The sequence below is a fragment of the Natrix helvetica genome (genome assembly GCF_964273705.1).
Source record: "Natrix helvetica genome assembly, chromosome: 2".
NCBI lineage: Eukaryota > Metazoa > Chordata > Lepidosauria > Squamata > Natricidae > Natrix > Natrix helvetica.
The window spans coordinates 21,370,525-21,395,051 of record NC_138552.1 but is presented as its reverse complement, the minus strand read 5'-3'; the positions used below and the strand labels follow the sequence as shown (position 1 = coordinate 21,395,051).

Below are 24,527 nucleotides of genomic sequence, written 5' to 3'. Positions count from 1 at the left end.
GCAATTTGTGCTTCTAGCAAGTCAAATTGCTGCGTGGGCTTCCAGGGCAGCCATTTTGGCTTCTTCCCTCTTTAAAATTGGCGCGCAAAACTCCGGTGAGTTCCGGCCGCCATTTTGGATTGCGCAATCTTCCGGCTTTACTTTTAAAAGTTTTTGCCGCAGCTGCCTGGTGCCTGGCTCTTTGCAGGAGCCGCGTGGAGTCAGACTTGCCCGGTGTGACCGGCGACCTGGGCCCCAATCCAAGCAAGTGATAGCGGCGTGGGATCGTGGCCTACTGGGTCGCCTCCTTTACTCTCCTGCAGGCACTGGGAGCGAATTCTGCTCGCGCCTAAGAAATTCCAAGCTACTTCAGGCCTTGCAGTTTCTCTGTCTCCTCAGGAGCATCGTGCTGCGGTGGGCTTTCTGGAGGTGGTGAGTGGTGGTTTCCCATCCCCTTACTGCCCCAACCAGTGATTGTTACCATGGCAGATCAGGTCCCTGAGACTTCTGAGGGTGTCTCTTCCAGAGCCCCTGTAAGACAGGCCGGGAAAGCTGCCAGGGAGGCCATTAGAGGGAGTAAGCCTTACTCCAGGCATGGCCCCAAGCAGGGCTCAGGCCTAGACAAAGATGCATTAAGGCGACAGAAGGCCTTAGAAAAACAGTTTTCCAAAGCCCAACAGCAGGCCCAATCTTCCCTTTCGGTGTCTCCTGGGGAGCCCTCCAGGGAAATTCCTCCAGCCCAGGGAGGCTCCATTTCTGATAGTGAAGAAGAAGGGGATTCCTTGGCCATGGCAACTTCTCCAGGCCATTCCATGGCTGATCAGGCTGATCTCTTTGCCTGTCCCTCTGATATGGAGGAGGGACCAGCTCCAATGGGGCCCTTAGCCCCTCAACAGCCGATCCCCGGGCCCACTCAAAGGGTTCGCCCCATTGAGGCCCAAGGGCCTAACCTATCCACTGAAATGCAGGAAATAATTAACAGGGCCATTTCCCAGGGCATTGATTCAGGCATGCGAAAAGGTGGCAAGCGCACTCGCAAGACCCACCATTTGCAACCCCAGGAGGATTCCAGAGAGATGACTCCTAGCCTTCCACCTCCGTCCCTGCATTCTTCAGTGGCCTCTGATGAGTCAGACTGGGAGGAAGAAGAGGAATTTCTTCCTAGGCAGGAAGCTGAATTCTCTGGGGATGAGGCAAGCCCCGCCAAAAAGCCGGCCTTTTCAGGCTTATTTAATTTGGATAATTTCAAAACCATTTTAGATAAGGCTAAGATCTCAACTCACATGGGGTCCACCCCCCCCCCCAGCTCAGGTGGTTGTAGACCCTGATGATCTCTCTGGGGATCTCTTTGAGGAACCCATTTCGGTCCAGGAAATAGTTCCTGTACCCAAGATGTTCCTCAATTTAGTTCAAAGACAGTGGGCGCAGCCAGCTACCATGGCTACCCCCAGCAGCCATGACAAGAAGCGATATACGGTGGATGCCAGCCTGGAGGAGCTGCTCAAGCTCCCTCCTATCGATCCCCCTGTAGCGGCTCTTACCTCCTCTTCTGTGCTCCCTCCTGACCTGTTGGAGGGGCTCAAGGCTGAGGACAAGAGAACCGAAACTGCTTGTCACAAGACCCATCAGGCAGCTGCATGGGCCATTAAGTCCTCCGCTTCAGCCTCCTTTTTCTCCAGGGCGGCTCTCCTGTGGCTGAGGCAGTTGTTGAGGAAGATACCTGCCAAGGACGTTAAAGTCAGGCAGGATATCAATAAAATCATGGCAGCCACAGAGTACACTGCTGATGCCACTCTGAATGCTGCTAAGTTTGCCTCGCGTGCCCTAGCGTCTAATGTTACTTCCAGACGCCTCCTGTGGCTTAGGCACTGGAATGTGGATATGCGCTCCAAATGGAAGCTTGTTACTGCCCCCTTTAAAGGGGACAAGCTGTTTGGTGAGGTCCTTGATCCAGTCCTTGTGGAAAACAAGGACAAAAAGAAAGTGATGCCATCAGTCACCAAAAAGCCTGATCGTAAAGGTCCTGGCTCTTACAGGAGGGAGGCCTTTCGGAACAATGAGCCCTCCACCAGCTCCGCCCCCTATCATCGGGCGTATCCCCAGCAGGGTGAGCGGTCTCAGGACCATCAGTCCTTTCGAGACAGAGGTCGCCAGCAGCCCTTCTCCAAGCGGCCATTTCGGGGGGGCTCCGGCTCCCGACCCTTTAGAGGTATAAATGACCATGACAGGTCAGCTCCCATAGGAGGGCGGTTGCAGTTGTTCCACGCCAAATGGGAGCAGACCACGTCGGACCAGTGGGTTCTTCAAACAGTCCGCATGGGTCTCACTTTAGAATTCTGGTCCCCCCCTCCCCGCCACTTCATCCGGTGTCCAGTTCCCTCAGGGTTAGTCAAAAGATCCCTCATGGAACAGGAGATAAGGCACCTCAAGGAGATCAGGGCCATAGAACCTGTCCCAGCAGGCCAGGAAGGAAGAGGGTTTTACTCCATCCTGTTTCTGGTCCCCAAAAACTCAGGAGGGTGGAGGGGGATATTAGATCTAAAGAGGTTCAATCACCACGTGACATATCGCAGGTTCAAGATGCAGTCCCTCCAGTCCATCTTGGGGGCATCAGGCCAGGTGATATACTAACGTCCATAGACCTCAAAGAGGCCTACCTCCACATCCCTATCCGCAAAGCCCACCGCAAGTTCCTGAGGTTCTCTTACGCGGGCCTCCATTACCTCCGGGACCACGGGTTCACCATCAACCTGGAAAAAAGTCATCTCGTTCCCACGACCAGACTGAAGCATCTAGGGGCCGTCATCGACACCACCTCGGGCACGGTATCCCTGTCCCCGGAAAGGGTGGCCAGCCTTCGGGAGATGGTCGTTCAGGTGCAGCAGTCACGTCTAGTCAAGGTGGTTCAGCTCTCACAGCTCCTCGGCAAGATGATCTCGTGCCTGTCAATCGTGCCTTGGGCGAGACTTCATTCCCGTCCCCTTCAGTGGCTCCTGCTTCCATATCAAAGAACAAACGAAAGCAGCTCAACAAGACTGATTCCAGTTCCAGCAGAGGTACGTCGCTCTCTAAGTGGTGGTTGTCTCCAGCCCTGTTAAAGGGGTCGCCATTCAAGGAGCCAGTCAGGCTCACCATCACAACGGATGCCAGCCTGTTTGGTTGGGGGGCCCACTGCCACAACCAGCTCGCACAGGGCAGGTGGTCCCCTTCCGAAGCCGCTCACAGCATCAACTGGCTGGAGCTGAGGGCAGTCAGGCTTGCACTGAAGCGCTTCCAGAGCACCGTTCAGGGCCACCACGTGCGCATCATGACAGACAATGTCACCACCAAGGCGCACATCAATCGACAGGGGGGAACGCGCTCCAGATCCCTGATGAAGGAGGCGGAGCTCTTGGGTCGATGGGCGGAGAGGTATCTCCTTTCTCTTCAGGCGGAGCACATCTCGGGCACGAGCAACACCCAGGCGGACTGGCTGAGCAGATCCACAGTCGACCACTCGGAGTGGCGTCTACATCCGCTGCTGTTCCAGCAACTGTCCCAGAGGTTCGGCCTCCCGCTGGTGGACCTGTTCGCCAACGCGGCCAACGCGCATCTTCCGCGGTTCTTCACAAGGTTCCACGACCCGAGGGCAGAAGGAGTCAATGCGCTGCACGGCCCGTGGCCGAAAGGTCTGCTTTACGCTTTCCCCCCGCTACCTCTTCTTCCCAGAGTCATCAGGAAGATCCTAGCAGAGGAGGCGGAGGTGCTGCGGGTAGCACCGTACTGGCCCAGGAGAACCTGGTTTGCAGACTTGGTGAGTCTTTCGATCACACCACCGTGGCGGATTCCTCCACAGGACATCTCTCTCAGCCAGGGGGCCCTTCAACATCCAGAACCCCAGTGGCTGCAGCTGGCCGTCTGGCACTTGAGAGGGATCTCCTAAGCAGAGGCAAGTTGTCAGACAAGGTGATTGGCACCATCCAAGCGTCACGACGGCAGTCCACGACGCGCATCTACGACGCCACTTGGAAATCCTTCACCAGCTGGTGCACGGCTCATGGTACGTCTATGCCCCTTGCTTCGGTTCCTGTCATCCTGGACTTCCTGCAGGAAGGTTTGGACAAGGGCCTGGCACCTAACACACTGAGGCGCCAGGCGGCAGCCCTGTCAACCATCCTCTCAGTTGAGGGCTACGCATCTCTTGGCCGGAATCCGACCATCCGCAGTTTCCTCAGGGGAGCGACCAACCTGAGACCCCCAGTGGTCCACAGATACCCATCTTGGGATCTCAATGTAGTGTGCGGTCCCTCATCGGGCCCCCGTTTGAGCCCATTAAGACGGCCAGTCTCAGACACCTCACATTCAAGACGGTTTTTCTGGTCGCTATCACGTCTGCTCGTTGCATATCGGAACTGGCTGCCTGTCAGTCAGAGAGGACTTGTGTCTCATTCGTAACGACAGAGTAATCCTGAGGCTGGACCCTTCCTTCAGTCCGAAGGTCAATTCCGGGTTTCATCGGGCGCAGGAGGTGGTCCTTCCGGATTTTTGTCCGCATCCTCGGCACCCGAGGGAAAAGCGCTGGCACATGCTGGATGTGCGCAGGACTATTCGCAGATACATCAAGCGCACGGCCAGTTTTCGGAAATCCGAATCTCTATTCGTCTCCTTTCAACCAGCTTCTCAAGGCAAGAAGGTCTCTTCATCTACCATCGGCGGATGGCTGCGAGCCTGCATTGCGCTTGCCCACATTTTACAGTCCGTTCCTGTGCCTCGCAATATCACAGCACATTCGACTAGAAGCGCCGCCACCACAGCTGCCTGGTCTACACAGGCACCGATTGAAGAGATCTGCAAGGCGGCCACCTGGACTTCTCTGTCTCCATTTGTCCGAAATTACAAACTGGACAGTTTTGCATCAGCGGAAGGGGCCTTTGGGAGGCGTGTTCTTCAGGGCATCCATACCAGCGGAGCGACCCTGATGGCTGAGCCTTCCCGCCCTAGTGACAGTTAGCTTGGGCATGTCCCTTCTTTGGACTCTCCAGAGCAGCGCCCTGGAAAATGACCATTGTCTTACCTGAAGGGTCCTTTTCAGGGCGCTGCAACAGAGAGTCCACCCCGCCCTGGGGTCTATTCTCCGCTGGTGTTTGTGAAGTCACAGTGTTGTTTGTTGTTTCTGTTATTGTTGTTGGACTATTTTTGACTTGTTCCATATTAGACTTCCAGTTGAAGTTTCAGCGCGCAACTGTTTCACGTCTTCATTGAATAAATCTGAGGAGAGTCGGCACCAGAGGCGTGGCTTAAAGTTTCAATTCAGTTCTGGGCAGATTGGCTGTGTTTAACCCTTCTTTGGACTCTCCGTTGCAGCGCCCTGAAAAGGACCCTTCAGGTAAGACAATGGTCATTCCAGCTTTGTTGTATGCTGCCCACTTGCTTTGTGAGATGGGTTAACTATATAAATTTGAATAATAAGTGAATGAAAAGAAATGAATGAACTTATCGCATAATGTGGCAAGCTTTAACAGGAATTTATTTGTGAAGCTGAGGGATGCGGTGGCTCAGTGGCTTGTCAATCAGAAAGGTTGGCAGTTTGGCGGTTCGAATCCCTAGTGCCGCGTAACGGAGTGAGTTCCGATTACTTGTCCCAGCTTCTGCCAAACTAGCAGTTCGAAAGCACATTAAAAATGCAAGTAGAAAAACTGAGACCACCTTGCTGGGAAGGTAAACAGTGTTCCGTGCACCTTCTGCATTTAGCCATGCCACAGAGACATCTCTGGACAGTGCTGGCTCTTCAGCTTTGAAACGGAGATGAGCACCGCCCCCTAGAGTCGGGAATGACTAGCAAATATGTGTGAGGGGAACTTTTACCTATTTGTGAACCTAATGCCTATCAGTGGTTATTAACCCTTCTGTGCCTCTTCTGTGGCCCTCTGTTTTTCATAACAAAAAGCATATTGTATATGATTAAAAAGCAGAAAATAATATGACTGACATTTTCCTGTAAGAGTTGGGAAGTAAAATCATTCTCGGGACAAGTGCATATACATGGAATTGCTATGATTATAGCACTATATTACCTTTCTGGCAGTTTTGCCCTTCAAAACCCAAAGGGCAATCACATTCATACCCATCTTTCTTGGGAACGCAGGAGCCCCCGTTGTCACAGGGCGCACTCACACAGGGATGGACCGTGTTCCCTAAGTTGACGCCAGCTGTGAAATCCTGCTTCGTGTCTATCGTCCGGTCATTCAAAACTATCTTTGTTTAAGAGATAAGAAAGAAGCTTTACTTGAAGTTTCTACTCTATTACTTTATTTATTAGCCATCAAGTTAATATTTTATGTTAAGCCTTTTTTTTTGCAATCAAAACTAGAAGAGGAAAAGAGTATTTGCAGAGGTCAGTCTAACATCTGTTTACTTTCATTAATAAATTACGTGAAAACAATCTTCCAAAGGATTCCACTGTTTATCCTTAATGGTTCGGAGACAAGAATGTAATATGAAGAAACACTTTGGGGCTAAGTAATCAAAAAGCCTTGACTTAATTCCAGGTTTTTTAAAAAATAAAATAAAAACATTTTATTATTTAGATATTTGATCCCTGAACTGTAGAAGAGTTTGTGCAGGACAGAAGTTTGCAAGCGTTCTTGCAAGCCAAACTAGAGATGTAAAAGAACCTTCTCAACAGAAATTTCAAAACAGAATCTTCCTGCCCCAAAATGTATTTAATTCCCCATTTCCAGGGAAGGGTGCGCTTAAAAGGGAATATAGCAGCCATGTTCACCATTTGCTTAATTTATACTGAACAAACTATTGTTCAATAGATTGGATTTGGATATTCTGAAATAATGGATTAAGAAATTTTTGACTGCAATCATAGGTTTCTAAAAGGTGGATCAAAAGGTCTTCCTGCTGTTGTGGCCTAGAGGTGACGCTCTTGCCTCACAATCAGGAGGTTGTGAGTTCGATCCTAGGTAGAGGCAGATGTAGGGTCTCCTGGTTGGGCAAGGGGAGTTGGATTAGATGGCCTGCAAGTCCCTTCCAACTCTGTTAATCTGTTAAAATAAGGTGACCAACTGTCCTCCTTTAGGGAGGACAGTCCTTCTTTTGTAAGTTCTGTCCTCCCTCGAAAAGTGTCCTCCTACATGTCCTCCTTTTTGATATTTGAAGGCTAATCTGTTGTGCGTTATGTGACATATTTTATTAAACAGTTTTTAATGGTGTTTTTTTACTTCATCGCAAGTATATTGAACAGATATTGAATCTTGTGTTGAATTTTTATCTAAAGAAATGCTAGACATTAAAAGAGACGACAATTGTCTCTTTGAAGAAATTAGAAGACTGAATGTATATTTAAATTCTGAAAAATTAATACAATGGGAAAATCAACATGTTGAAATTGATAAAAGATGGGTGGATATTTTCAGCCATTTCAAAAATGAACATATTCCATGTGAACATTTATTTATACTTGTTCAATTTACGTTGTGCTGCCCTGGAACTAATGCAGCAGTTGAAAGAGTTTTTTTCAATTGCCAATGATTTTTCGACAAGTGAGAAATCGAGATTGAATGTTGATACTCTAGCTGCAGCACTTGCCGTAAAATTCAATATGAAGGATATTTCTTGTTCAGATATTTCCAATATATTGTTAGAAGATGATACATTGACAAAAAATATTAATTCAATGGAAAAGTACTCATTTAAATAATAATTAACAGGCATGTAAGCATAATTACAATATAAAATGTTGCAAATGTTTTCATTATGCATATATCATATTTTAGTGTATTATTGTTGCAATGAATAAAATATTTCTTTTATTTACGATATATTTTTTCCAATTTATTTGTCCTCCTTTTCATTGTAAAAAAGTTGGTCACCTTAGCATTTTGGACAATAGAACGTGTTCTGTCCTCCTTTTCATTGTAAAAAAGTTGGTCACCTTAGTTAAAATAAACTTCTATGGTGGCACTTTTTGCCATCAAGAAGGTATTATCAAAGCCTCTGCAGATTCTCACCCCCAAACTGACAATCTATGCTAATCCTGGAGCAGGAACCAAAAAATTCCCTTTAAAAAGTCTGTGTAGAATAAAACCAAATGATTTCATTTGGTTTTCAGAGGCTGGGAATACTTTTTTTAAAAAATGATGGCCCTCCTTTCTATCTTCTCAGCTGTATATTTGTCAGTAGAGTTTGGCTTTATGGGAGGCTCTGGCTGCAGATTGAGCAATATTGAAAACAAATGAAAACTGGAAGATGCCCAAATCATGGCCAGATGCCTACATTCTCTTCACCCTGAAAATGTGTACATGCCCAGTTCTGAATTCTACATAATTCTATGTACAAAGTGCAGTCTGATTTCGGCTTATTCATTGTGAGATTTGGACCCCTTAAGAAACCTGTAAAAAGCAACCGAAACAAACAGACTCGGATCTAATGTTAACCCTAAAAATGTAAATTGCCAATAGTGAATACACTGTTTTGAAAAGCAGTTACCTTCTGAATACTTCCAGAGAATGGTTTCAGAACACCGGAGTTCTTTTTCACATCATCGTAATTTGGTACACCACCTATGAAGATCTCAGGGTTACATTTAATCTGTGTGAATGCTCCCTGCCAATAAATAACAAACATGAAAATAAATGCAAGAGAAATAAAATACCATATTTTTCAGACTATAAAATACACCAGAGTATAAGATGCACCATAATTTTGAGGAGGTAATTTTTTTAAAAAAAGTTTTTTGCAAAAAAAGGGGGGCATGCAGAGCTTTGGGAGGCTCTTAGGAGTGCTCCTGGGGGCTCAGGGGACAAAAACGAGCAAAAAACAGGCTGGTTTTTGCAAAAATGGGCCTTTTTTGCACACAAAAAAGTGCATGCAAAGGCTTTGGGAGGCTTGCTTCTGGGGGCTGGCGGGGGCAAAAACGGCTTGTTTTTTTGCTTTTTTTGCCCTCCCCAGCCCTCAGGAACACTTTGAAAGCCTCCCAAGCCCTCTGCATGTCCATTTTTGCAAAGAGGGCGGGGTTTCGGTAGACCATAAATGCTGTATTCAGTGTATAAGACGCACCCAGATTTCCACCCTCTTTTTTGAGGGAAAAAGGTGCGTCTTATACTCTGAAAAATACGGTTATCTCTAGCTGTAGAGTGAGAGTGGTTGCTTCTAGGATACCAAAATAATGCAAAATGAAAATGGGACACTGAAGACACATGTCTGGCTTTCCTACACACAAAATAATAAATTTAGACTAAAGATGGCTCCATGCAAAGCAGATCCTACGGCAATAATAAAACGAAGAGTCAGCAAGTTGACCACTCTTTGATAATTCCTCTTCGGACAAGGAGTGGACTTGAGATTGCCCAGAAGTGCTCCAGACAACAACCGTTCATAAGGATACCACAAGATAGCTGTCTCTGCTTGATGTAAAACTCTGGGAGATGAGGAAATAACCAACTGCTCAAACCATGGCGAGCACTTTCAAAGACCATTAAATTTGCATACTTCCTTTTCTAATCACTTTGGAAATGGCTTGTTAATTGATTTTTAGTTGTTAGGAAGCTTTGAACTGACAAGGTTTTTTTTTAGATCCAGATGAACTCACTTTTTAGCAAAAGACTACAATTTAAGAACTTTCTCTTTTTATAAACAGCAAAAAGGTGATTAAAACTTTGATTTTAGAAAGTTACAAAAGGATTAAGCATCCAGAGAATTTTTTTAAAAAGTATTAATTATAATGAATCCTTTCCATAGGAAAATTCTTGCTTTTTAATTATTTTTTAAATGTAAAACAAGATTTTAAAAATTAGAGGGAGCTAGAAGGAAACAAATATTACAATTAAAGGAGAAGAACATTTCAGCTTGATTTACAATTACAGAATGAAGTTAAGTATTGTTTAGTTAACATTGGATTTAACATTGAAGGAATTTTTTGAATAATGAACCCAGCAAATTTTAAGTTTGAATTAATTTTAATTTTAGTTTGCCTCTATAGTGTGTGTTGAAATGATGCTATGGTAGAGGAGCGAGTTATACCTGACAAGATCAGGACTGACTTGAAAGTGAATTTCTATAAGAATGACATGAAAAAAGATGATACACTGGACATACAAAATAAACTGGTTCATGTCTTAATAATTAAAAGGGATATGCAAATAAAAAAACACGGAAATGATTTGGATGATTTTTCTATACTGGATTTACAAAAGAGCTTGTTAAAGTTTTGGAAAATTTTGTGAAAATAGGCAAAGAAAAATGAAAAGAAATGAGCTACAACATTGTTTGAATGGACTAAAGATTCGATCGTTGGCTGCTAAGTAAAAGGAAGGAATATAAAGTTGGTTTAGTTGATCAAGGTCAAAAGAGATATATCCCTTAATGAACTTTTGCTGATATCAGGACTGAAATGACAAGTCTTTATGGATTTGTTTATAGATAAAAGATGGGATATGGGAAAAAGAGATCATTTGTTCTATTTTAAGAGGTGATAAGTTACTAAAATTATTCATGCTTTTTGGGTTAAGATGGAAAGTCATTTTTTGTATATTATTTCTTTATTTTTATTTTATTTTGTTTTGTTTTCTATTTCTCTATTTTTTTCCTTTTTTCTTTTCTGTGCCTTCCAGTCATTTATTTTATTCTTCTATTTTTTTCAGTTATATTGCTTTTTATTGCTATAATTTTAAACTGTAATAAAATTACTATTAAAAATAAAAAAGCTATTTTAAAAAAGCCACTGGCCTTATTTAGCTGCAGCAGAGTATTTCATTAAAATCTATTGAAGGGCTTCTTTTATTTTTTGTATCAATTTAGAAAACATACAGAGCAAACAGTTTAATTTTTTTTTTAAAAAAATCCAAACTTCAAAATTAAATAAATCTCTGTATATATAAGATCTTACCTCTGCCATTCCTTCTACTGGAGTTTGTTGATTAACCTGCAAAATGCCATTTTTGGCTGTGCGTGACACTTTGAGCTCATGCCACTGGTTTAAACGGATGGGGTCTTCGCTCCTATTTCAAAGACAAAATGAAACAGCGATGTTTGATCCAATGAATGGAATCCCAGTGAAAGTGAGAAATCAGTTTTCTAAGGTTAATCGTGTAGAAGACTTTATTTGCATACGTTGATTACATATTTAGGTCTTGGTATCTCGAGTTTTAAGAATTCCATACAGTTGAAATGACTGCTGTTGAGAACTTGTAGTCCTGAGATCATTAAGAAGGAAAGAATTTCCCCAAACTAATATCTTTCAGATCTGTGAGAGTAAAATCTATTAGACTCAAGCTAGGACATAAAGAATATCTGCTGAATTCCACAGTATCTGAAGGATTCTATATTAGAGAAGCCTAAACAACAATATAGTACTGTAATATCAGTTTAATCATCTTTGTTTAACACAATCCCTTGCGGGGTAGAATCTGGGCAACTGAATGGAGCTAGCAGAGTGTTTACTAGCCGGATGCCCTTCCTGATGCCAGTGTGGAGATTAGTTCAGCAGATACATTCTCATTGTGCCCAGAGAGAGAAATATCTGCCTCTACCTAGGATCGAATTCACAGCCTCCTGATTGTGAAGCGAGAGCTCCACCTCTAGGCCACCGTACCACTCCTGTAATCAGTTTAATGCCTTGACTTAAAAGAAGGCATACGCATGTCTTATGCAAAATGCTATAAAGATTGTTCTAATGAGGGATGAAGCATAATATGGCAAGTCTAATCCAATGATGAATAATACTCTGTGAAACCTTTTTTTTTTTAAAAAATCCTGGTGTCCTCTACATGCAGTCTGTCCAAGCCCAACTATTCAGATTAAAAAAAAAAAGGCTTTTCTAGAATTTGTTCTGAATATTCTATTACTTGCGATTCACAAAAATGATGTTACAGGCACCAACAAGGACATGATTACGGCTAGGTCGATATATTGAAGATCCGAAATATGCAGCGCTATCCAATGACTTTATATACCGTTTGCCAATTTCATACTTACGATGCCCACAGTGCCACTATTAGGTGAGGCCAAGGCTTCATTTGCAAAACAAACAAATGTTAATATTAAAAATTGATGTTTTTAATTTTAGAAAGTTTATTTTATGGTCGTTTTTGTATAGTATGCCACCCAAATTTTGTGAGATGGGTAGCTTTATAAATGCAAATGAATAAATAAAAATAAATGGTTTTGCTTGCGATTAAAAAAAAAACTTCTGAAATTACGGGTCAATTGTGTGCTATAATTGGACTGCAGCTTGGAAGCTCCAACAAGGAGAAGCTAAAATTGCTTCATTGTAGAGTAAAGCAGAAGAGCTATTACTTAACTGTCACTGCTTCAGATTAGTTTTATGATCTAGAGAACTGCTTATTTTAAAATAGAAATTTCAGATGCTCAGATAGATAGGTCTATATTATATGATCATTTTCTAGGCATGACTTCTAAAGTTTAAGAGGCTCTGCAATTGTCAATCATTTTAAATAATTTGGTCAAATAATAAAGTAACTTATTTTAATAAAACTATAATAAACCAACTATCAGTCTCTCAGGGATCAGTCAACGTTCCAGAGGAAATAGAGCAGTTGGAGAGCTTCATTGAGTCATGAAATAAACATATACCATGAGACAAGGGAATAAAATTGATTTCATTCAAATTTTAATATGAAACCTGATCAAACCTGAAGTTCCCAAGCGAATATATATACATATACATGTACATACATACATACATATATACATATATATGTATTTGTGTTACAACCCCTGGTATGCCCAAATATGGGCGGGAACTCACTACTCCCTGGCTCAGCTGATAAGGAGGAGAGCCTGTGGCTTAGTGGCTAATACATCTGCCTAATATGTAATACAGCCCAGGTTCAAATTCCAGTAAGGGTATCGCTAGCTGATGAGAGCTAAATGGCTTGAAATAGATCTATACTAGTCTCCCTTTATTTATTTATCAGCACAAATACAACATACATACATACATACATACATACATACATACATACATACATACGGAATCATAAGATGAAATTGCAAAGATTATTGCTTAGGTTGGAAGAATTAATTGCAAAAGATGTATATTGGGGAAAAGTGATTGCAAAAAATACATACATTAAAAAAAAACATGCAAAATAGATTGTTTTTTATTTACATCAGGGGTGGGGAACGATGGCCCTTTTATGACTTGTGGACTTCAGCTCCCAGAATTCCTCAGCCAGCCATGTTGAAGTCGAAGCCCCAGCCCATGGGAGTTGAAGTCCATAAGTCATAAAAGGGCCGTTGTTCCCCATCCCTGATTCACCCAGATGAAGCTTTGCCTATGTGGACCCCAGGAAGCAAAGTGAAATAAACTTGGGCCTGAAAAAAATATTAACTTGATGAAAGTAAAATAAATTTGTCCACCCTGAACTAAATTAGGCATGTTAAAAACTAAAGCAAAAGAAGAAGAAGAAGAGTAAAATAGTTCTGCTAAGAAGGATCTCTTAAAATGGGTGTATCGTGACAGATAGTTTAAAAAAACTTGTATTATTTAAATCAGAATCAGGGCTTGTTGCCCATGTGGTATTCTCTAAGGATATCCAATCACTGCACAATTCTAATTATGAAAAGAGGCATTGAGAAAGGACTGTTATTCACAATTGATTGTGAGGCTTCCCACAGGAGGAATGTGAAAAGTATGAAGGCAATCCTTATAAACTGTCACTAATCTATGAAGAGAAAAACAGCCAATATATAATAGATAGATGTAAATTGAATCCCCCCCCCCAGACATTTTAAATTTAGTAAATTTTTATAGAAGAGGCAGAAATGTCATGTCAATTCTAACAATACATAAATTTAAATTTTAAATACCTGTCAGGCTTTCCTTTTTATCGTTGATGAGCTCTTAACATTTCTCCAAGTATAAATACTTTTTTTAAATGCTGGGAAAACAATACACCAGACCATTTCTTTGCTGCCTCTTTTCCAAATTATCTACTCATGCCCTTTCCCTCATGTTTGTAAGAAGAGTTAGGGTTTAATTATCCTGGGTAAATCAATAGATATTAGGGTAATCATCACACTGGATCAATGTGTAATAAAGACCTTGAGTAATATGAAAAAAAATACACACATTATATCCTGCTTATAATGCCAGTCCTAATTGCTGAATGCCTTCTGCTTTCATTAATTAGGTTAGCATTCAATGACAATTTCCTGTCATTGAAAACAGTGTGATTCTTTTCCTTTTCTGAATAGCCATGTTTGCTTCTATGATCACAGAAAATTATTTAGATTGCGGATCACTCCATAAGCCTTTAAGGGTGCCTCAAAACTACTGATCACTTATGGAACAAATTATGAAAACCTGATCCATAATACATGTAACTTAGTACATTTGGTTTTTAAGGTAAAGTTAAAGGTTCCCCCACAGATGCATACTAGATGTTTCCTGCTCTAGGGGCAGTGCTCATCTCCATTTCAAAGCCGAAGAGCTAGCGCTGCCCAAAGACTTTTCCATGGTCATGTGGCTGGCATGACTAAACACTGAGGATGCATGGAGCACTGTTACCTTCTCACCAAGTGGTTCCTATTTTTCTATTTGCATTTTTTACATGCTTTCGAACTGTTAGGTTGGCAGAAGCTGGGACAAGTAACGGGAGCTCATCCCGTTACACGGCGCCAGGGATTCGAACTGCTGAACTGCCAACCTTCTGATCGACAAGCTCAGTGCCTTAGCCACTGAGTCACCACGTCCCTCAAATTTGGTTTTTGGATTTCATCAAATTACAAATTGTTCCCTTTAATTACCTACTGTTTTGAATGATCCTTATGGGAAAGAATTGGAATAAGAAATGCCATGGACAAATACTTTTTAAAATATATATATATATGTTTACCTGATAATAGCAGTTCCTGAGCCGCAATCAAACCTGAATTCCACATAGCTGTCCACAATGCAAATGGACAGGAAGTCTTTGCTGCCTGTATCGTAACTATACAACAGGACACCGTTTGCTGCGTCTGGTCGAAATGTAAACTCAAATTCCATGAAAGAAAGATAGCTGACTGGCTCTAATGGCCAGGGGGTGACAGCAAAAGATTTCAGTGTCTCATTGAACTGAGGTATGGTGAGGGTGAAAACTGAAAGGCCCAAGCAAAGAAAACCACATTAATCCTTAAAATGGCAACTTATAACTTCTATATCTTTATTTATGATAAAAACATTAACATTTCATTTCTCAGGGTTCCCAGTAACACCCCCAACGAAAGGAGACTCCGAGGCTTGAGTTTCGTCAAAGTTCCATTTTATTAGAGATGTCCTATTGGCACATCTGGGAAAACCCGAATCTGAAAGCTTCCAGGTTTCCCCCACCCAAGTGAAAGTTCAAGTCCCTGCCCCGCACCCACATGTCCATTACAGGGCTCAATCAATGCACCATCCAAACTGGAGATGCCTCCCAGTCACACCATCGCAGCTGCAGGGCAAGGTGTCCTTGACTCTCTGAGAAAGGAATGTTATTTAGATTATATATCTCCTCTACTCCATATAATCCCCCCTCCCATTTTCCCACAGTAGAAAATGTGGCAGGCTTGAAAGCCCAATGTAAAAGATGGCTTCCAGGTCTGACATCATTGCAGAAATTAGTACTAGAGATTATATCATATAAAATCTATTCTAGATGTTTAACCACAAACAATAAACTTAGGGAGTGGCTTGTTTAGCAACCAATTGCAATGAAGACTTTTGTGCCAAACTTTTACCAGTAGCTTTACAATTAATCATCAATTTTATGATCTTCCCAGGTTGGTAAAGTAAAGAAAGCTGAAGTAAAATCCTAAGCAAGGTGGTAGTTTAACTTAGCAACTTCTTCATTTAATGTCCTGGTTGCTAGTCCAAAATGTGACTACTAAATGAGAACCATTAGTAGTTTGATTTATTCACAGAAAGCTACTAATCAATTGTCAGGACATGGGCACTTGCTGTGGTGGAAGAGGAGTGAATAAATACTAGGTACGTGCCTCAGAGCTTGGGATGCAAATATGTATGAACAAGATTTGCTGTATGAGATCACTGCACAGGTTATCCTTTTGATTTAACACTGGTTTACTGCAAACCTCTATGCTACAGTGATAAAATGTTTAAGTATCTGTGCCATTTTTGCAGAAAAAAGCTGTTGAGTAAATCTACATGATCAAACTAGTCAACTCTTAGAAAATTATTTTATGTAAAGTATTCATTGTCTTTACCATAAAGTAATATACAACAAAGAAGACAGTGTGCATGTCAGGGTTCTGACCTAATAAAAGCAGGAGCCTCAAACCAAGTTTCAAGAAAAATCAATTTTTTTATTAGGAGCGCCATGTCGGCACAAACCAAGTGAAACCAACGCTGACTTCACCCAGTTCACGCCTTGCCTCTGACCCTGTTTCCCCTCCCGCCAAGGTGCATCATCAGTCACATTCCCCAACAAAGCAATTTCACAGGTCGTAGAAATCATTCCTTCTGGCAGTTACTGGTTTCTGTGGAGATAGCCTTGACTTTGGCAGGATAGGATGTGTTTTGTTTTGACTGAGGTGCAAATTCTTCGATGCAGCTGCAAGGCTCGATTCCCCATCCCCTTGCCTATGGCAACTCGGGAGCAGGTCAAGAAAGCTTTGCGAGTTGACAGCGCACATGCTGGTTCATGGTTATGAATGAAACAAGGACTTCCCTACTATAATTGCTTTTGTCACTATCTAACGGCAATAGGAAGAACTGGGAGCTAACAGAAACAAGATGGAATGAAGTTCCAGGATCCAATCTGGGTCGGTCACCAGGACCAGAGTTGGAGCTTTCAGGCTCATGCTGGAGCCCATCCCCAGGGAACTTCCCTCTCACAAGAATATGGTGAGAGAGGATGGATTCCGGAACGAGTCCAAAAACTCAGAAGACTAAACCGCTGGTGACCAATCCAGTTTGGATTCTGCAACATTATTCTGGGACATGTAGATTTGTTTTAATTCATGGAATGAAATTTACAATAATTGAGAAGGAATGAAGAAACCGCTGGAGAACTTCACACATGTTGTTAAAACATAGTATTGGGATTTCTGACAAATCTGAAATAAGCTGGAACAGAATTTGGCCTTCTATTCTTCCCCACACCCATCTATTGCTTCTTCAGGGCCAAGAGGAGATTTTGGAATAAACAGTTTGACTTTAAAACATTGTAGCATTTAAGATTTAAAACAAAGAGCCAAATTTTAAACACACCACTGAACCTGTAGTTCCCTTCTGTAAAAACATGTTCCTCAAACCAAAATGCTTGGTTCAAATCACTGAATTCAGACAGTAAACATGAACATCAACATTTTTTCTCCTAGCTATGGAAAAGGAGAGGGAAAAGAGCATTCCTCTTTTCTTCACTTTCATACAGAATCATAAGGCCCTACGAATCCTTTGAACCAGTATCCAATTCAGCAATAAGATATTATTTGTGGAAGCCACAGGATCACTGATGCGCAATAGTAAGCAATTATATAAGCATGTATGTAAGTATGAATTAAAATGGGTGTTTTCCTGAATCAGGTGCCCTGCAGAAATTCTTGTGTACAACTATTTCTAGCTGACATAGACATCTGCTCACCTTCTTCACAGTGGCGCCCTTTAAATCCAAGTGGGCAAAGGCAGATGTATCGATCTGCTTTGCTGGTTGTGCAGGTACCCCCATTAATGCAAGAAGCTTCATCACATATCCCACTGCTACATTCACCTAAAGCAGGGAAAAATACAAAACAGTGTCTTATCATTCAAGTAAGTTAGGTTAGATTTCGTAGGTGCCACTTCATGGTTGACTGAATGGACAAATGTCATTCAAGTCAAGTGTCATTCAAGTCAACCCAAGAGTTCAATAAAGCTTCTTGCTTTCCATTATAATTTCTTGTTTCCTATACAAACATGAGAGTAGACATAGAAATATGTCACTTCTAAACCAATTAAGAGACTGAATTCCAGGCTACAAGAAGTTTGCTTTGCTACAAAATGATAGCAATGAAGCAATAAATGCAACATTTTTCGATAAATGGCCACTTGCCAGATGTCTATTCTTCATTAGCTTCTTTCTTGTTCTTTTGGACAGCTTACTACTCCAATCTCTAGATTAAGTGCCATATAACTTCAGTTCAGAGATGATATTCAGTCGGTTCAGACTGGTTCGGGTGAATCAGTAGTGAAGATTGCGGGTGGGCCCGCCCAGGCGCTATGCCATCATATTTAGCCACGTTTTTGAGGCCGGATGGAAGGTGCACGCGCGAGGAAAACATATGCGTGGAAAGTGCAGGCATGCGAAGCAAACGTGCGCACAGCGAACCGACGGTAAAAATAAGTGAAACCCAATGCTCCTTTAATTGTCTTATTTTTTTTCTATGTTTGATAGGACCTATACCAGTGTTTCTCAACCTTGGCAACTTGAAGATGTCCAGACTTCAACTCCCAGAATTCCCCAGCCAGCATTCGCCTACAGTGGTCAGCTTTACAAATTGAGTGAATTAAGTAAATGCATAGAACATCTTCTGTAATCAGCATCGTCATTAACTTGTTATCTAAAGGGAAAGTGGCTGAGATATCAGCAATTGTCAAAGCTGGCCGATTTGTCTTTCTCCCAGTTAGTTCTGAAGAGCATTTAAATATCACCACTTTAGACGTTCAAAAGTTAGTGTAATATAGGATAATGTGGCTTAATGTCTACACCTAAGAGATGATGTCTAGCATAACATGCCTAATCTTTTACAATACTTGGAGGAAGAAGTTGAAGAAATTGATTGCGGGGAAAAAATCACACATTGCGGAAAATCCATCCACTGCTGAATTATAAGATTTCCAATGCCCTACAAAACATTCACCCTCCTTTGAAAGGCTTAAGGATCTGCGTTGAAAATTGCTTGGACTCACTGGGAGTGCACATACTAAATACTTTACCGTGCTGTTCCTGTTAAAGTGTTGCTAGTATAAATACACAAATAATAAACTGGGGTTAGATGCTTGTTTTAGAAGCTACTTTAATGCACCACTTCACTTACATTAGCAGGCTTTGCAAAGCAGTTCTCTGGAATACTCTGCATTCAACACATTGGTCTGACAATCATGAGAGCCAGTTGGGTGGAGAGATTGTGAGTTCTTGCCACAGGCACAAAGCCAGCTGATTGACCTTTGGCCACTCACTCTCTCTCAGCCCTTGAATGGAGGCAATGGCAAACCACTTCCAAAAATGTTACCAAAGAAACTACAGGGTTTAGACCAGGTAAATGCCAGAAGTCAATGCTAACTTGACGACACATACACATTTACAGTATTATTAATTTATCTTGTCGGCATTACAGAATACATTAATTTTATCCCTATTACATTTAGTATAGAGTAAAATTATTATTTCTCCCTAATACCTGGGTTTTTAAAAAATGCCTGCCCCCAACAAAAAGAAGTAACCAGCAGCACCATCTTTCCCCTTATCCTTAAACAATGGGTGAGAGCTACTTTTAACAAAATGAAGGCCATCAAGAGATTGAATGATAGATTTCTCAGGTGATTCATATGAGAAGATAGTGATTTCCAAATATCTAGAGGCAGGATGTCTTAAAACACTAGACCTGTTGGAATGATTTAATGGTCAAGTACATCAAATGAATTTTTTTTTGAAAAAGCAAATAAATACAAAATAAGGTGCAAAGATCTACGAAATAGGGGGAGACAGGGGGAAATCTGTCAAAGACAAGGAACATGAAGAAGAACCACCAAGTGTAACCCTGAATCCAAATAAGAAAATCAAACAATGGATTCATCAGAGACTAGGGGAATTTCCTATGCATAGCCTATAATTTACGGATCCCATAGAAAGCAGCAGGAACTACTGGCATTGTGGTACAGCTGAGTCTTACTTCCATATCATGTGCCACCTAAACAACCGTATACTTGCTTATTTAGAAGTCCACGTAAATTCAGTATGTCCTACTTCATGTAAGCATGTACAGTATCAGTGGTGGGTTCGGGCAGTATGCCCTGGTACGGGCGTACCAGTGGTAGCCGGGAGCAGTGGCCACCGTACCGGTATAGTGGCTCGTTTGGCCCACCAGCGTTCTATGACTGCTTTTAATGCAACCGACCAATTGTGCACATGCACAGTGCCTGCGTGACCACCGCCGAGCAGCTGGGTGTCACAGGGCAGTAGCGTGCGCATGCATGCGCAGTGAGCGTGCCTGACCAGGATGCCCGGCCCCGTGCGCAGTGTACCAGTTGCGACGGGATCTGGAACTCACCACTGTACACTATAGCATTGCAGATAAAATATCTTGACCCTTTTTTTTTTTTTTACTTATGATGTGCAAGACACCAGACCACAAAAGACTGATGAGCCGACTTGGTATAAATGCCACAAGCAACAAATCCTATAAAATGAAATACAGCCTTGATCATACATTGAAAAGGCAACATCAAAATTGAATTCTCAAGCTTCAGGAATAAAAATCCATTCATCCAATCAAAGACATTCCGAGGTGGATGCTATCGACTGATCACTTCTGCTCCCATCTGTTCATTCAATCAGCATAATCCTTCTTATCTTCAAAATAAGGCAGCGTAAAGCATAAATGAAATCCTACATACAAGAACAGTTGGGAAAAAGGAACTAAAAAGTGAATTTGAAAAATAACCTATACAATCCTAAACCGCCACGGTGGTGCAATGGTTAGAGTGCAGTACTGCAGGCTATTTCTGCTGATTGCTGGCTGCCTGCAATTTGGCAATTCAAATCTCACCAGGTTCGAGGTTGACTCACCCTTCCATCTTTCTGAGGTGGGTAAAATGAGGACCCAACTTGTTGGGGGCAATAGGCTGACTCTGTAAATTGCTTAGAGACGGCTGTAAAGCACTGTAAAGCGGTATATAAGTCTAAAGTGCTATTGCTATTTCCTATGAAGTGGGAAGTATTTTCACATCGGTGGAGAAAAACCACAGAGTTGAAAATGTCAAATTTCCAAAATTTTGCTTGTCTTTGTTATTAATCTGGTTAGAGTTTGATTCTTAACACTTAATTCAACAAATTGCCACAAACAAACAAACGTCTTCTGTTTTAAATGTTACATTTTACATGAAGATAGCACTAGGATTTCAACATGGTGGGTTTTGATAAGCTATGTGGTAAAGGCAGCCAACAAGCAGTGCAGATCAGATAGAATTTTTTTTTTAAAGTTTCAAGTCCTGTAGTATTCTATAGCTTCTCACTCTATCGTGAAATTGCACAATAGGCTTCCCCAAGACCTTATTTTCTTCAGTGTCTGCTTTCTAGCCAATTTATTAGGTTTTTTAATATCCCACAGATAACCTAGTATTTCTATCCAGGGGAGAGTTCAGCAACTCCAAATGTGGTCGATCTCAGTTACTGCCCTCTTTTGATTTATGTTATAAAAAGAACAAAAGAATGACCTCTTATCTAAGTTACATTAAACCTGAAAACTGGCTTTGTGGCTACTTCTGCCATTGGTATAACACAGGAACCTGCACAATCCTATAGATTGTTGCTATGATGCCATTTATATTTTCTACCTGAATTCAATGGTTCAAATAGATTTGCAAGTAACCGTGATTCAAGGTTGCTTGTTACTTGTAGGACATTCAGTGGCTCTGGACCAGCTTTTCTGAGGGCCCAGATGTTCTCATATTCATCTGCCTGTCCAAGCTGATTTAATAGGCTTAACTTCCTCTAGATCCCATATATAAGGCATTGTCATCTGACAGGACCTCACATTTTTTTTCACTCCCTCTTCATGGAAATCTGGTTTGCTCCTTCCCTACCAGGTTTCCAGAGAGCAATTACAAGACATAGTCCACGGAAGGATCTGTGTGTGCTACCTGCTCTAACATATGCTGGTGAAACATGGACATTAACTCACAATCGATAGAAAGAGCCAGGGATTGATACATGCTCGGCATCACGAGGCAAGATAGAAAGACCTGCACATGGATTAGAGAACAAACAAAAGTATACAATATCATCAAGAGAGTAAAAGAATTGAAATGGAAATGGGCTGGTCACATACTGAGAAGAATTGATGGCAAGTGGACCAAGGCGGTCCACCTTGACCCGCCCCCGGGTAGAGGACCTGGTGGTCGCGTGGCATAATGCGACCACCGGGGCCTTGAACCGGGTGGCGCCTTTGCGGCCTCTCCGGCGGCAACGATCCACCTGGCCCCTTGGTTTACCGAGGAACTAAGGGTGATGAAATGCCGCAAGAGATGCCTAGAGAGTCATTGGAGATCCTCCCGTTCCGAATTGGATCGAACACAGGCACGAGCCCATTTAAGGACGTACCTTGTGGCATTGAGAGTGGCCAAACGCCAATATTGTGCCACTCTCATTGCATCCGCAGAGAACTGCCCTGCTGCCCTGTTTCGGGTGTCCCGCTCCCTCTTGTTTCAGAGGCCGCGGGAGGTCCCTCTACAGGGCAGGGCAGAGGAATTTGGGAAATATCTGCAGGATAAAATCGCTCAAATCCGGAAGGATTGGGTCCCTGTCAGTGGTCCAATGGAGACGTCCGTGGCTAGTCTTGAGGAATCGACCTGGGAGGAGTTTGACTTGGTTGCCATCGAGGATTTGGACAGAATGCGTGGACGACTGCAACCCACCACATGTTTATTGGACCCGTGTCCCTCCTGGCTTGTACTGGCATCCTGGGAGGTTACACGAGACTGGCTCCTGGGCCTAGTGAACGCTTCGTTGAGAGAGGGGTCTCTCCCGGCCGCCTTGAAAGAGGCGGTGGTGAGACCCTTGCTCAAGAAGCCTTCCCTGGACCCGTTGGAGCTGACCAATTATTGTCCTGTCTCCAACCTTCCCTTTTTGGCAAAGGTTGTAGAGAGTGTGGTGGCTTGCCAGTTTCCACGACATCTGGAGGAAAATGATTATCTAGACCCGCGCCAGTCCGGCTTCCGCCCCGGTCACAGCACGGAAACGGCCTTGGTCGCGTTGGTGGATGATCTCTGGAGGGCCAGAGATAGGGGTTGTTCCTCTATCCTGGTCCTATTAGACCTCTCGGCGGCTTTTGATACCATCGACCATGGTATCCTGTTGCGCCGGCTGGAGGGGTTGGGGGTCCGGGGCACCGTTTTGCGGTGGTTTGGCTCCTACCTTTCTGGCCGGACGCAACGTGTGTTGGTAGGGGAGGAGAGGTCAACCCTATGCCCCCTTACTTGCGGGGTACCACAGGGGTCGGTCCTCTCGCCACTCCTGTTCAACACATATATGAAGCCGCTGGGTGAGATCATCCGTGGTTTCGGGGTGGGATATCATCTGTATGCTGATGATACTCAGCTGTACATTTCCACCCCGAACCACCCCAATGAGGCCGTCGAAGTGATGTCCCGGTGTGTGGAAGCCGTACGGGTCTGGATGGATGACAACCGACTCAAACTCAACCCCTCCAAGACGGAGTGGCTGTGGGTACCGGCTTCCCGGTTCAGCCAATTAATCCCATCATTGGCCATCGGGGGCATTCAACTCGCCCCTGTGGAGCGGGCGCGCAATTTGGGCGTCCTCCTGGATGCCCGGCTGTCCATGGATGACCATGTGACAGCCGTGGCAAGGGGGGCGTTCCACCAGGTCCGCCTGGTGCGCCAATTGCGCCCCCTACTGGACCGGGACGCCTTACGCACAGTCACTCATGTGCTGGTGAAGTCTCGCTTGGACTACTGTAGCTCTCTACATGGGGCTTCCCTTGAAATGCACCCGGAGGCTACAGTTGGTCCAGAACGCAGCCGCGCGGGTAATTATGGGGAGTACTAGGTACTCCCATGTGACACCGTTCCTGCGCGAGCTGCACTGGCTTCCTGTGGTCTATTGGGTGCGTTTCAAGGTTTTGATAACAATCTTTAAAACGCTCTATGGCTCAGGACCTAGTTACTTGCGGGATCGTATTCTGCCCCATACATCCCTGCGACCAATCCGCTCGCACAGAGAGGGTCTTCTCCAGGTGCCGTCCACCAGACAGTGTCGAGGGGCGGCGCCTAGGAGTAGAGCCTTCTCTGTGGCGGGCCCAGCCCTGTGGAATGACCTCCCTCCGGATATTAGGAATACCTCTGACCTCCGCTCCTTCCGTGTAAAGCTCAAGACCCACCTATTCCAAGTAGCTGGCCTGGCTCAACTATGATCTAACTATATCGCTCCTGACGGGTTCTTTATTTGGGTAATTTAATTGTATTCATTTATTTAGGGGTTTTTAAACATTGTGATTTTAACTGTTTTTATTCATCAGCCCACCTCCTCCTTGTACACGTCTTGGTATACGTCTTTGTTATATGTATGTCTTGTCTAGATATTTATTTTATGTGTTTTATTGTACGCCGCCCCGAGTCCTTCGGGAGAGGGTGCGGCTAAGAAATAAATATTTATTATTATTATTAGAATGGATCCCACTTGTTAAAAAGCATCCACAAAAGAGACCTAAAACAAGACGGATCGACATTAGAAAGTATTGCAGGCCCAATTGGCAAAAGAAAGATGAGGACCATATAGGCTGGAAACAAGCAGAAGAGGCCTTCATCCTACAGTGGATAAACAACGGCTAAAATGATG

The 24,527-nt window shown here is 43.2% G+C and overlaps 1 protein-coding gene across 2 annotated transcripts in view; it reads right to left on the bottom strand.

The window, feature by feature from the left end:
- EGFLAM (EGF like, fibronectin type III and laminin G domains) overlaps window positions 1-24,527 on the bottom strand; it is a 139,882-nt gene that overhangs the window by 13,753 nt on the left and 101,602 nt on the right. For both annotated transcript variants that reach the window (XM_081941153.1, XM_081941154.1), the window contains 5 exons: window positions 17,556-17,681; window positions 14,826-15,069; window positions 10,853-10,964; window positions 8,455-8,571; window positions 6,033-6,213 (listed from right to left, as the gene is read on the bottom strand). In XM_081941153.1, the coding sequence (XP_081797279.1) occupies window positions 6,033-6,213; window positions 8,455-8,571; window positions 10,853-10,964; window positions 14,826-15,069; window positions 17,556-17,681 (780 nt within the window). The remainder of the gene's footprint in view (window positions 1-6,032; window positions 6,214-8,454; window positions 8,572-10,852; window positions 10,965-14,825; window positions 15,070-17,555; window positions 17,682-24,527) is intronic.